Consider the following 14,780-nt stretch of genomic DNA (forward strand, 5'->3'; position numbering starts at 1 on the left):
AGTTCATGTAGAATGCAAAAACCCTGCAGTTCATCAGAGCAGCCGCTCTATATCTTTGTTTAATCGAGCATCATTCCTCCACACCTGAGAGCCTCTCCTCATTCCTCCATCCTCCTCCTCCTCCTGTCACTCCTCTGCCCGGCTGTAGTCTCCAGTCCCCTCGTCCTGCTAAAGCTACAGACCCCTGAAATATTAATGGTGCGATAATTGAACTGTCATGCCTTCTGAAGTGCGGTAAAATCGAGCCAAATCTCAATTAGACAAGCATATTATCTAATATTGCTCCCACTGCCTAATCTCATTTAGCATCCTGTTTCTGTTTTTTCTCATGCTATTAATATTTTAATAATAGATGAATTGCATGGCTAAGCATGTAGTAGAATACTGATCATGCAAATCATTGCCAAAGGTCAGAAAATAGTCTCATGCAAATTCTGAAGAGCAAAGTGGAAAAACAAAACCTCTGAACACAGAGGGAAATTAACGTCTTCAAATAAACGTTTAACATCTTCTACATCTTGTTTTTCAACTGAGATGTAGACAGAGCGTCACATTTGCAAACTAAATGAGCAAATGATTGGACAAAAAAGAACAAAATGAGGGGCCAAAAAACTGCATTACACATATCAGATGTAACGTGAGTCAGTTGGCGCTTAGTGTTAATCAGCTCGGCCGCTGTTTTAATTGTTCTTGAATGATCAAATGCGAATCAGTGTGGAGGCATTATCAGGACTGTGAGAGGGGCGTGTGGAGCTGCTGTCTTCCCGTCTCAGGTCTTTAGCAAAGAGAATATTTTAATCCAGCCTGACAAGACGAGGATCTGCTTAATCCTATTACAAGCTCTCACATTAAACTACAGTAGGCCCACACTTCTCTGCCTGTTGTCTTTGTGTGAGAAAGAAGCAGATGGTGCCAGCTCAAGAGCCTACTGTAGTGAACTCTGAATGGCTGCGCTTGGACCCCACCCCGTTACTAAACAACACATCCACAAGTGTGGAGAATGCTCAAGGAAAGACACTTGTTGTTTTTTTCCCTTTATTTTCCTTTATTTGTGTATTTATTTATGTTTCCTTTATATTTATTATTTTCTTTCCTTTTGTAAATGTGTGTCTGGGTCTGAGTTAAGGTGTAATGCTAGAGCAGATGGCTGAACTGTAAGAGTCAAGAAACACACAGACCTTGCCAACTTTACTGCAGAAGTGTGCCAAAGTCAGTGGAAGCTGCACATTGATCAGGGATACAATATACAGTTTAAGGAGAGCTGAGAGACTCTTGGACCAAAAACACTAACAAGAGAACTGAACAGAAATAGAGCTTGGTGATATAAAAAGTATAAAGTCTGGTCGCTGGTGAGAATTTTCTTTATAAGAAAATTGTAAATATACTGTTGACATGTCAACATGCCATTATTAACAACCTCAGAAACAAAGCTATTACTTGGCAATTACATGGCATTTTCTTTTTAAAATAAGCACAGGGGGGTTGGTTTGGCATCAAATCAGACCTAGTAGAGATGAGAGCTTTCTGAATACATTTCCTCAGAGGAAACCAACAGCTCTAAAATGCAAAGAACTGTGAAATACAAGGTAACTAACAAGATAATACTTCATGACTTATAGCCCCAGTAGTAATAACGATACACTCAGTAGACACGACTGTTACAAACAGGGCTAAGCTACAAAGGTCCCATATGAAAAGACACTAGCAGTCCACACCAACGGGAAATACCACAAACTTTATCCCCTGAAGCATCGGCATCCAGTAAAGCACTGGTTTTAAAACTCATGGTCAGGACTCCCAGGGGGGTCATGAGGTTACTTTCCAGGGGTCACCAGATGGGTGTGGCAAAAAAATAAAGTAACTTATTTTAGACTGGGGAGTAGTTTTTGCATTACATTTCCTGTACCACTGATGTTATTTGCATTAAGATATTTTTTTTTTTGTGTATGTTTGTGAGAGTCAAAGTGTGCATGCACGCGTTCTGATAGCAGGACAAGAGTAACACCCCTGAGACTATTGACTGTATGCTTTCACCTCTTTAATAGACACATGACATATATTTTTACTATTATAATGGAAAATGACATGGTGCAGATCGATGCCATCAAAAATTTGGGATTTAATAAAAAACAGACCCAAGATATTAGCGGTAAACATTGTACACTGCAGTATTTAAGTAAATGTTGTAGTTTAAGAATCTTTAAAGTCAACATGATAAAGTTTTTTCATTTATGTGATATGTATGGACTGCTTTAAAAGACATTATGATGATCAGTCAGGATTTGGGAAAGTTGAAAGTTTGGAATCTGTCTGGGTTTGCTTTTTATGTTGACAAAGACATTAATTATGATGAGAAAAATTAGGTTAAGATGTCTTTGCATCCAATTGGTCTACATTCAAAGTCATTTGGTGTTGTTGACAAGGAAAAAGTTGTCACAGAGTGCTCTACATCTGTCACTCAGAGGGAGCTTTAAAGTGTGGAGGCAGATTTTTCTTGGCCCACATCGCTTAATTTCCCTCTCTGTGCCCCCTCTGCCGCAGAGCTTCTGTCCCCTCTGAGCCTTGGATAAGTCAGGTTAGGGTTCATATTGGCCTTCCCACAGTGAGCAGCTTTTAACCTCCTGCCAGCTACATCAATCTCAGGCCAGTGTGATCGCTGCTGAGAGGGGCGGGGATTAAGAACAGCCCGCGGTCTGTAAATCAGGGGAGCCTGTGGGGGCCTCACTTTTGTTCATCATATAGGTCCAATAGGCACTGTACCCTATGACTTCAATGTAGACATCACTGCTCGCAGCAGTTAAACCCTTAGAGCGGACCTCCCTCAAGCAGATGGCCGACTTGGTTCTCAATAAATGTTTAACGAGGGGAGAACAAATTAAATCAGAAGGCCCATAATCAAGTGTGAATAAAGTGTAATCCATCTAAGGTGGTGTTAGGTTGGTAAAGGATTTTGACCAGCACAATAGGACAATGAGAACACAATGTCTTGTGGGGATTGTAACCCCCCTCACTCTGCTCTTAACCAGGCCAATCTTACCAACAAAGCACAAGCCAATTAGCACAAAGCCCTTACCTTTTGATTTTAATCTGAGTTTAGCAACATAAATCACCATGTCTGGGAACGGCTGAAACAAAGCAAAGCCAGAGGCATTTTCTAGATGACTTATGAGTCTGAGACACCAATCTTGAGTTGGAAATAAAGTCAATAGGCCTGAATTGTGATCGAGTGGGGCTGATGTGTATTATGTATAGCACACTCACAGAGTCTGGGGTCGCGTTGGTGATGCTGTAGGTGGGTGGGGTAGGGGTCATAAGTTGCTTCAGAAAGGCCAGCATTGAGTCACAGACGGAGTTAATACCATTAACATGAGACACGGTTGAAAAGTTCAGAGTGCACGTTTGTCTGAAAACAGACCTGCACCGAATGAGTGAAATCGACTCTTTTGTTCCCTGGTCAATTATTCAATTACATCTCTTGAGCAGGAGTTTGACCTCAGTGTTTCCTATTGAATTTGTAAAAGACAGAGAGAAGATTAGAAAATAGTCTGAGTTGGAGTCAAACACCAGTGAGCAGGGAACAGGGAGCTCTGCTCTAGTCACTGCACAGCTGGTTAAGCATGCGCTAGTTACAGTACGACTCATGTCTTGGGCACTACTTTGAATAACACACACGACTAATTCAGCCCTATTCGCACAGTATTGGGGACCTCATGTGATTTGGAAATTATCACCCCACAATTGTGTTTCATGAGGAGCATTTGTACCGGATAAGTGAAGTCTGTATTGAGTTAGATTTACTGACATTATCTCCAGGCTCTGACAACTTTCACAAGCTAATCATCTGTTCCTCAGCAGCCACATTATTAATATAGTTTAGAGATGATTTGGCCACTCTGCATGTGTTACAAACAAAAACACACATTTGGAGCTTGATAAGATCAAGTAACAGATTCTTTGTGGCTGTACTTGAATACGACAACCTTTTGCTGTTCCTAACCTTCTCTGTCATCACTTTTAAACATCATAAAGCCGATCTAACAGCACAGCTGTTGACTGCTGTTCAACATATTATGAGCCCCGATCAAATTTCTTACTTGTTCAGTTGTCTGAGAACAGAAAACAGATGTTTTAAAATGAAATACAACCCCAAATTACTGACATGCCAATTCACACTGGACTAATATTATCACATGACCTCTGTGTTTGGTGAAATATGGTAGGTATTATCGATGGAATTTTTACTATACAAATTCTGGACATGTCAGATTCACACAGGATTAAGATCACAGACGTCTTCTGCAATTATTACAAATTACTAGAAGTCTCCATGTAATACCAGTCCTGTGCAGATAGAGCATTGACATCAATAGAGAGGCAAAGTCCCTTCCTTGCCACTTTCCCTCATGGGATCTTGTTTAAGAAAAATACAGTAATCAATACAGTATTAACTACTGTATTTATATGCTATAAATTACAGATATGATGTTTGGCAATTTAAAAGATAATTCAAGTCAAAAAGGTTTGTTGTAAAGACAGTAAAAAAAATTTTTGCTCGTGATCCCTGCGTGCTCTTTAGAAACAAACAGAGGTGATTGTAATACAGCACTGATCCCCTAAGTTTGAAAAAAATCATCCCTCTCTATTGGAGTGACTCAGTCAATCAGTGAAGGTGCAGCACTGTCTTTTATAACTTAGTTCTGACTGAAATTTAAGATGAAATCATGGCTAAAATCAACCCAATCATGTACCCATCATGCATAAATGCAAACACTTGATCTCAGGAAATCTGGTTGTTATTGTTGTAGTGTTTTAATGATTTAATATCTTGTTGTTGTTGGGATTGCTGATTTTGTTGTTGTGTAGTGAATATGCATTGTCTTCTTTGTTTTCTATAGTGTTCATTTTCTTAGTAGAGCTCTTATCCCTGTATCCTTCCCAGGGAGTGCTGATGTAAATGAGTTTTTAGCAAACTATAGTACAGCTAAGAAGCTGTGTTCTGTCCCTGTCAAAAAACAAAAAAACAAAAATAAATGTAGGTATGTGTGTAACCGCTCAGCGAACTGCATCATCTTGAACAATAATAATCACCCATGCCAACATGGCCATCGCCGTGGCTCAGAGAAAGTGTGACCATATTGACAGCCGCAGTGAGCTAACTGTTAGATGTATGGTCTTACTAATGTATTTTTCTTCAGCAGTCTTATGATAAACCAACTTTCTTAACTTTCTCAAGTTCACTTGTCTCTTGCCAGTTACTTCTATTCATATTTTTTCTGGAATAAAGTCCCATGGTGGACTTGGCCTCTCTATCGGAGGCCCCCTCAACACTGATACAGTAATTACAGTTACTGGACTTAATCAGTGTGATGCTCCTTGCATGTTAAACAAGTTCTGTTTGTTATGAACACCAGAAACTCTCTGTATACTGATAGCCTCATGATTTCACATTTCTCTAAAGCTCTAATGTTTCTATATTATTTCTCTTTTTGTTATTACGGTGTGTGTTAGCTGCTTCAGTTAATTACCCCAGCATGACCCACCAAGCTGGGTCACAGCCAACACGAGCAAGACTAATGAACTGACACCCCAGAGGGTTTACAGAGCCCTGCTAGAGACACTAAGATTCCCATACATCGCTCTCTTCTATCCTCCTCCTCCTGCACTCTGGACCGATCATGTGCTCATTAGGGTCCAGACTCTGGTCTGTTAGCTGGAAAATGATCCAGCGCTCTGTACTCTGCAGCCTGTCAGTGTGTAAGTGCAGACGGCTTACTCTCTCTGACTGTTAACTATGTATGCTATTTATGCCTAACACCCCTCAGGCAGCGATATTTTCTGCAATAATAGATAAATGTGTAGCTGCATTGTTAATCTCTTTTAGTCATTGTTATCAGGAGCATGCAGGAACAGATTCAAACAGCATTGTGATTAAATCGGCTCAATAGGATCGGAACTTTGATGGTAATTTTGATTTAAATCTTGGCTTGCTTTTGGAGTAAAAGCCTTTTCTTTCTGTAATGCTGAACATCTGCCATGCATTAATAAATCCACAGGCGCTGTCATTTGTTTATTTATTTATTTCTGTTGTCGCATAAAAAATATGCTTTCTGCAACAGACTCCCACCGACATCATACTTCAAAACAATTTGAGTCCCAGGGGAAGGGGGTGATAGGAAGCTTTAATGTGACTATTTCTTTGTCACAGCAAAATTTAAACTAGCAGAGAACAGAGTCCCTGTTGATGCAAATGAAAAACGTGCGGTGTGCCTGGTTATGCCTGGCTGAGCAGAGAGCAGTCGGGCTCCCAGTCATGGGGGATTTGTTGTGTTTGGGGTTTGCCTTTTCTGTCTGCCAGTGCGTGGGTGGATTCATGGGGCCTTCTCCGTCTGTGCTGCTCTCACAGGTACCGCATCTTCAGTGCACCAGAGAAATGAACTGAGGACGCAGGAGAGAGAACACTCGTTTCTTGAGGACATCCAAGATTCACCGTGAAAACATGAGGTTGCAGAGGAGCCTGGGATTGGTCGCCGCACTGGGCGTGATCACCTGTATTTGTGCCTTTCATACGACTGCAGCCATCGACATCCCACTGGAGGGTGAGTGCTCATTTGTCTTTGTTTTAGTGAGTGTTAGAGTTAAAGGGGCGGTTCACTTGAATAACAAAAAACATAGTTTCTTCTATCAAATAAATGGAAAATGACTTTCTCACCAGACAAATAGGGCTATTGTTTCTGGGAAGACCACTTTTCTGTTAAGTTTTTAAATGCAATTTTTCAACGCTGTTAGCGACACAAACAAAAGTCCATTCACTTCTATTATGTTGCAGTCGAGGCATAACTCTCAGTTGAAAATACTTCAGACTCATCATAAAGAAACCAAACCTATCTGGTTAGATCAAAAGAAACCTTAAGAGACCTTCTGTTTGTTTGTATATTGGTTGGACCGACCCTTTAAATCTTTGCTTGTACACAGTAAAACTTTGCAACGTGGTTCAGCCGTCTTCAAAATGTGAGCTGACTGAATCAACTTGAATAATTTGTTCACTCCGCTCATTCGCTGAACTTGAGAAAAAAAAGAGATATTAATTTAACATGTCTTTGAGTACGTATACTGTACTTAGGGGTGGGTGAACCGGCCAAAAAATTAATATCATTATCTATTTAATCTCAATAACGATCCACAATCTAAATTGCAATCTTTTTCTCAAGTTTGAAATGCCCTGTAGACTATGATCAGACATGAAATAGCCTATGAATATCTACATTTGCACAATTAAAACAAAATATTCCATTAAATATTGTTTTGCATTGGAGACCTTTAGATTGTGGATGCGTTCAAGATCGATCACAATCTGAAATTGTCATATCAACCAACCCTACATGTACTTAATATCCATTAAAAGACACAGTAAGTTTCCATCATGTACTGAATGTTTCCTTTCAACTACAAGAGAAATAAAAGGGTTTCTAGAGAGTCTTAACCTGCAAACAATGAATGCTTGAAACTACATGCTGGGTAGTGAACACTGGTAATAGTACATACAGTTCTGAAACAGCTCTGAAAATTAAAATTTTAAAGTTGAATGAATTTGAAATTATTAACACAACTTTTATATGAGGTTAATGATAAAAGATTAGTTCCTTACACTAAATTGCTGTTTGATATTTTACACTGTAACATTTCAGGTCAGTTGATTGCTGATATAATAGGCACTTAACTGTACTTCAAAACACATTATGAGCCTCAAGACAGTCATTGAATAAGCAAGAAGATACAGTCAAGTGTATAAACAAGAAAAGGTTACGTACAAGGAGTCTCGTCTACAGACAACTTGTCCTTGGTTTAACTTGAAGTGCTTTTATCAGAGAAGCACTTCTGAATAATTTAGAAGAGAAGAAATCGCACCATAGAGAACTGTTACACTCATCAAGTATTCTGTGAATGGAATATATTTACAGCTATTATCTTGTTTGAATCAGGTTTCTTGTTTCCATTGTGTTGAGCTGCATGCATCCCAGTTTCCTTGGAAACACATATCAAACCTCTCCCTCTAAATTATTCAGAAGTATCTCTTAGGGGCTTGATAAAAAACAGTTCAAACAGGTTTTCTGAAAATGCAAGAGCATTTTGGGGCTCACTGATGTCAGAATATCTTTTTAATTCAGTCTTGTGTTTTGCATTCCTCATGTGTGTGTGTGTGTGTGTGTGTGTGTGTGTGTGTGTGTGTGTTTAAAAGGGTTCATACAGAGAATGCTTTTGATATGAAGGGATTATTCCCAAACTGCTGACTGTTTTTGTTTTGTTTATTCCCCCCGGCTGCCGTGGATTTTGTAGTTTTAGGTCATGTAAACAGTAAGTTCACTCTGCCATAATGTAGCTGGTATTAGTGACATCCTCGGTTCTGTTCTGTTAATCTCCTGGATCACTGTTGAGCACAGCAGCAGCTTTACTTACAGCCATATGTGTTTGGATCTGCATCTCATGTGTCATCAGTCATGACTCTGTAATGCTGCTTCTCTAGCTTCTAGGACTCATGGCATGTCGTCATTTCCTTTACACTTGGTCACACTGTTCTGTTAACATTCATTGTGTTTATGCAGTGCTTATCCCAGCTCAGTCATCATAAGATCATAACACACAAAATGGGAAAGAGTTTTATGCCAAAATAAGATGAATGATTCATTTAAGTGGCAAACCATCATCTCTGTTGACACAATTATACATGTTTTAGTTATTTTGAGTAAAGTTATTGTAAACTATTGTGACTTATAATGTTTTGGTATAAAACTCTGCATATAGAGACATAAAACAATTAACATCATTGTACAGTGGTTCCAAACCTGAAGGTCAAGATCCTCAAAGGGTCCCTAGACTAATCTAAGTGGTCACAAGATGATTTCTGACAGACAAAATGTATTTATTTGTAGTTATTTTTCCTCACTTATTTATTGTAGTGACATATTGGAGACTTTGACTACTTTAACCTTCTTAAAATCCTTTAATTTGAACAATCTGACAATTAAAAACTATGACACTTTATATTAAAGTACACATACAGTATCCAGTATACCATTAAGTAGTTAGCATGCTTATTGGTGGCATCTTGGCTCTTAGTTATTACAAAGCACTTAATGCCTTATATTGCATTACCATATGCTACAAGTACTTAGCCATTAACAAAGACTTTTCCCTAAATCACATCCTAATTACTGCTTGTTGACCGTAAGGAAGGAAGTCGTTGTACATGAATTACGATCATGCTTTTCTCAGAATCGGCCTTTAAATGGTTGTAATGAGAATTGTCATTCTCCCTTAATAACACTTAGTAAATATGGCCTCTTCTTATGTAACAAAGCACAAAACTCCAAGTGTTAATACTGTCCGAATCACTATAAATGAAATCTTTCTACCTCAGATTATGTTCCCAATTCTAAAGTGAAGTCTTGGGTTGATAAGTGTCAAACTACTAGTGAATTAGTTATGAGTGAGACTTCACTTTCGAATCTGGAACAGGTTCTGAGTAAGCCAGACTTATTTTAGTGTTGTTTGGACACTATTAATACTTGACCTTCGATTTTAACGTCAAGACTTTATTACATTTTTGATTGCAACTTTTATTTTTTCAGCACTGACAACAATGTTGTTAGACAATCACACCTGGATTTGTAAAGATCAACAGATCGTTGCTAGTTTAACAAACTGAGAGCATTGCTAATCCTGCTTTGATTTCAGTAATTGAAATTAAAAGCTAAGAACTGGAATCATCACAGCCCTTGTTATTAAAACCCCTTTCCAACCAGTGTTTCTTCCTGTTTAATGGTTAATGTTCTTTCCCAAACAGAGATTTGGTGTGTGGTGAATAATCTGACATAATCCATTACGATTGCCGTTCTAGCTAGATCAACATAATTAGCATGGCTAGTGATAGTATGGATATTAGCATGGATATAAGCGGGGGTAGCGATAGCCGTCACTCTAACATAAGTTCTTCTCGGCTTGAAAACTCAATAAAAAACAATTTGAAAAAAAAAAAAAAAGTTCTTCTCGGCTACAGAGTATATTCATGGCCAAACTGTAACCTGTACTGTGCATTTACTGCCACTAGAAGACTTCCCTACTAAACTTTCCGTCTGCTCCGATCACAAATACCTGTCTGCTCTGAGCACAGCGAATGCCGCTGTCTCTCTCGCGCTCAACCACAGACGCTACACACTGCCCATTCCTTAAAGGAGCCACGCTGTCTTTTCTACAGTCATATGTCATCCTTCCATTCTAGACACAGGTTGGAGTAAAAATGTATGTTGTTTGTCAAAACATATTTGGCGACGAATGTGGCTAATCACATTGTCAGTAAATTTGAAATACCATAAAAAAGGTCAAAGAACACTGGAATGGGGCTTTAATGGCCTAGAGGTTGTAGAATATGGCCATGCAGAATGAGGGATAAATAAGTGCTTTATTATTAGTAATAAAAAATCTATATATTACTAATATGCATGCTAATAAGCAACTAGTTAATGGTGAAAAGATGTAACCTAAAATAACGTGTTAATATAAAAAAAAATAACTGTTAAGTTGAAACCACAGATATATCATAGGGGCCATTTGACCCACAATGAGGGGTCACAAGAAGACATTGCTTTGTTTAAAGCCAAAACGTTTGGAAGCCACTCCCTTAGTACCATGTTACATTTGATATACTTCTGAATACAGATCTGTATTGAAGCCCGTGTTGTGTCTCTCACATTTTCATGCTTGTTTGTTTGTCGCCCAGTTGAGCAGCTGCCCACCATCACAGCTCAGTCGCCCAGCTCTCTCATTGCCTTCCCTTTTGACGAGAGCTTCCCCATGACGTGTGAAGCCAAAGGGAATCCCGGGCCAGAGTGAGTACAGAGCCTCGCTTCACATCGGATTGGAGGAGGAGAGAAGAGTTTGTTTGCAGCCAGACAGACACAGATAACAAACAACAACAGTTTACCGTCAACATGTGTTTGGGTGCTCTGGTTTGGAACTTTGAAAAATGAGCGTGCTGTAGTCGTAACTGAAGACTTGACATTTCCATTGCTTTTCTTTATGTAGATTCAGATGGACGAAGAATGGCCAGGAATTTGACCCTTTTCTAGACCCCCGGCTGATGAAAGAGGAGGATTCTGGGACCTTTGTGATACCCAATAATGGGAACCTCACAGAGTACCAGGGAATCTATCGCTGTTACGCCTCAAACAAACTGGGGACGGCCATATCGAAGGAGATTGAGTTCATTGTGCCCCGTGAGTAACATACATCTGTGAATGTGTGTATGTGGGGTGCTCTGTTACAGTTCTTTCAGAGTGATTCAGGGCCAGCAGCCATGTGTAATGACTGCACCTCTCTATTGAGAGCTTTTCATTGTATTGAACGTGGCAGAAAGTCATTGAGGCTCCCGAGTGCCCCACCCCTCGCAGCACCTCATCTACAGCTCTGTATTGGAGAAAACACTGAATGTGATCCAGCCTCTCCATCATTTCCTTTGCTACATTTTTTCATTTTGTTCCCAAGCACAGAACATACATTCTCAAAGAAAATTCACTCCAAAGGGCGACTTTGACTAAATTTGGCTGGGCTTCAAGCACTCAGCAGTGGTGACAAGCCACACACAATAGTAGTAGTGATGTCTGTTTTGTTTCTGCAGGCCAAGAACTGAAAAAAACACCCCCATAGAATTTAATCTGGTGAATGATACAGAGCTCAGAGATGCTTTGCCTCACACTACATTCAAGAATGATATTACTGCCATCTTGTGGAGAGGAAGAGATATGCAAAGTGTATTTTATTCATTCATGTCTGTCTTCATTCACTCACTGTAGGTTCTGTCTTTTTTCTAGATGTTCCAAAGTTTCCTAAAGAGACACTTGATCCTGTTGAGGTGGAGGAAGGCCAGCCCTTTGTTTTACAATGTAACCCACCGCAAGGAATACCTCCTCTGCAGATTTACTGGATGACTATCAGTAAGTGGTCCTTCATTAATTATGATCAGTTAATAGTGGTGTGTTTAGTTCAAAATGCTTAATGATACAGCTTTTGTTATCACCCATTATATGCTTTAATTAGGCATATTTAGACAGCAATAGTCTTGTAACTGATCTGAAATGGTAAGCCCCTTAAACCTCCCCGATCTAAATGTTTCCACAGATACAAAATAAGTTGATATGCCGAATTAGGCGGAAATGTGTATAAATGATTTTAAAATTCCTCATGCAGCATCTTCCTTAAAAGGAAGAGCATGAAGCCTTGAATATTTCACTCTTGGACAGCATATTGCTTAAATGAAGAGCTGGAAAAATGTTTCCATATATATGATACCAGATCTATCTGACATTATTAAATTCATACTGATGCATCGATGTCTAACCAGCGTTTTAGGTTTCAGGTTCAAGGTTGAGTGATTCATTTGTCATTTTATAACACGGGGTTGCATAACAAAATGAACTTTTGTACACAAACATAGAACACAAATACAATTAAAACTGCGAGCAGTGATGTACGGGCCCTCGCAGTCCACGCGTGTCGGGGCATGCTGCCGTCGGGGCTTGTTCATGCAACAACTTCCGTTGAGTAATGAAAAGTGAAGGCAGTCAAGGGAAAAACGGTTTTGTCTTGATAACAGCGCCACCTAGTGGTAATTTTTGGTGTGTGAGGTACAGGGGCCAGTGTGTACCACCCCAATGAATTTCATATCCATAAGTATTGTGGTGTGGGCACAGTGCCAAAAACAAAATGAATCTGCCGCCAGAGCGCCACCTAGTGTCGGAGCGGTAAGACCTTGGTCAGCCATCCTCAGGAGGGCATTTGCAATAAGTGTACCAAGTTTCATGTCAATCAGACAAACGGATGTGGAGATATAAATTACTTCAATTTAAAGAGCGCCACCTAGTGGTGGTCGTCCAAAATTTGGCACAGAGCCTTAGGGGCTCATGGGGAAGTATTATCCTGAGTTTCATGTCATTCGGACACACCAATGTGGAGATATGCAACACTTCCTGTTTTGACCGAAATCTGCAGGAAATTGTTATTTAATAACTTGAGTATTCTTTGGAATATCAAAATTCTTTTAATAACTTTTTGTCAGGAGGGTCCACAGATGCTGTGTGCAAAGTTTCGTGCAAATCGGTCGAACTGCCTGGGAGGAGTTCGAAAAAGTAGGTTTGCGACATTTTGCGAGCTAGCGAAAAAAAACGGTAGGCGGATATGGGCGTGGCCTATACCCAGAGATTCAGGAGGATTCACTGAACGTGTGGATATAAGGTTTTTGAATGTGCGACAAAGTATGTGGGAGTTATAAGGCGAAACGCACTTTCCTTGATAATAGCGCCACCTAGTGGTGAAAATTCACAACGACAACAGATTATAAAATTTTTCGCCAGGTGTGACGTATATTCCAAGTTTGGTGAGTTTTGGGGTATGTTCAGGCAGTGAAAAATGCGATCATTTTGGCCTAAAAATAATAAAAAAAAAAATAATAATAATCACTACAAAAACAATAGGGTCCTTGCAGGTTCCCTGCTCGGGCCCTAATTAGATATACACATATACGTTAACATAAACACGTAGTGTATTTTTTAAATTTGCGTTGGGGTGAATGTTAACAGCAGCAACAAGCTGGTGATGATCATACGGTCAGCATCTTCATGATCAAAGTTCATCATCAGGTAAACACAGGCAGGAGCAACCTTAAGTCCAAGTACTTAGTACTTGACTAAATGTCTATTATACCACTGCTTAACAGGGGAAAAACTGCATGTGAAGTGTTAAAACAGAGGTCATGCTCTGGTTTGAAGTGAAGACAAATGACTAGAAATATAACATAAAAGCCATCATCCTCTATGTGTGCTCAGGTCTTCAGCACATTGAGCAGGATGAGCGGGTGTCGATGGGCTTGAATGGAGACCTCTATTTTTCTCACGCGGTGGAGAAGGACAGCAGGAGAGACTACTGCTGCTTCGCCGCCTTCCCTAGAATACGAACCATTGTTCAGAAGACTGCCATGTCTGTCATTGTCAAGACAAGTAGGTGTCAGTCAAAGTTGTCTGTCTTCACTCGAGTGCTGTCTTCCTCTCGAAGCAGCATGATGCAATCTTTGATTTGTTTTCAGAGCACTGATCATTCCCAACGTGTTCACTGATGTCCATATTCATAGCTGCACTTCAAAAGCCATCCAAGTGTCATATGTCTTGTTTATGTGCATCTCCTTGGTTTTATGTTGTGAATTTGATCCTGGTGGTGTTTGTCATGATGTTTCCACGCTGTTCTCATGTTCACTGTATTTTGGTTTTTTTTGTGTGTGTGTGTGTCTCATCCACCTCCATCTCAGAAAAAACAGACATGAGTCCTGAAACTGGTAAGTTAGAAGCTTTTAGAGTAAAACACCCTTCTTCTGTGCTTCCTCTCTAAACATGTGTGTGCACAAAGCAGGTGTGTGAATAGAAATATAGACATGTAGCCTTTGTGAAACTGCATCAAATGTCTGATTTTTATTATATGGCCTAATTCTCTGCTGTGCTTCTTTAGCTAATGCAATCCTTCAGAGAAGACCCTCTCTTCTGATGCCCTCTGGTGTCAAAACAGAGACACTGCTGGTCAAAGGAGAGGATTTGAAATTGGAGTGTATTGCTGAAGGATTGTAAGTAATACTGCCATTAAGTTTTTTTTAGACATTTTAGGAATTTGTTTTTGTTTTTAGAACTGATTCTGATATAAAACGGATTTGATTCAACATTGTCGATCTTAGACTTACTGTATTC

At 39.6% G+C, this 14,780-nt stretch overlaps 1 protein-coding gene across 4 annotated transcripts in view; it reads left to right on the forward strand.

The window, feature by feature from the left end:
- Positions 1 to 14,780, forward strand: part of chl1b (cell adhesion molecule L1-like b) — a 71,457-nt gene that overhangs the window by 30,471 nt on the left and 26,206 nt on the right. For 2 of the 4 annotated variants that reach the window (XM_084349329.1, XM_084349328.1), the window contains exons 2-9: positions 6,404 to 6,596; positions 8,335 to 8,352; positions 10,775 to 10,883; positions 11,080 to 11,270; positions 11,865 to 11,987; positions 13,875 to 14,045; positions 14,351 to 14,377; positions 14,548 to 14,659. In XM_084349329.1, the coding sequence (XP_084205455.1) occupies positions 6,497 to 6,596; positions 8,335 to 8,352; positions 10,775 to 10,883; positions 11,080 to 11,270; positions 11,865 to 11,987; positions 13,875 to 14,045; positions 14,351 to 14,377; positions 14,548 to 14,659 (851 nt within the window). In that variant the 5' untranslated portion in view covers positions 6,404 to 6,496. The remainder of the gene's footprint in view (positions 1 to 6,403; positions 6,597 to 8,334; positions 8,353 to 10,774; positions 10,884 to 11,079; positions 11,271 to 11,864; positions 11,988 to 13,874; positions 14,046 to 14,350; positions 14,378 to 14,547; positions 14,660 to 14,780) is intronic. The other 2 variants (XM_084349330.1, XM_084349331.1) reach the window with 2 other exon arrangements.

The sequence above is a fragment of the Pagrus pagrus genome, assembly GCF_965226575.1.
Source record: "Pagrus pagrus genome assembly, chromosome: 3".
In the NCBI taxonomy this organism is placed as follows: domain Eukaryota; kingdom Metazoa; phylum Chordata; class Actinopteri; order Spariformes; family Sparidae; genus Pagrus; species Pagrus pagrus.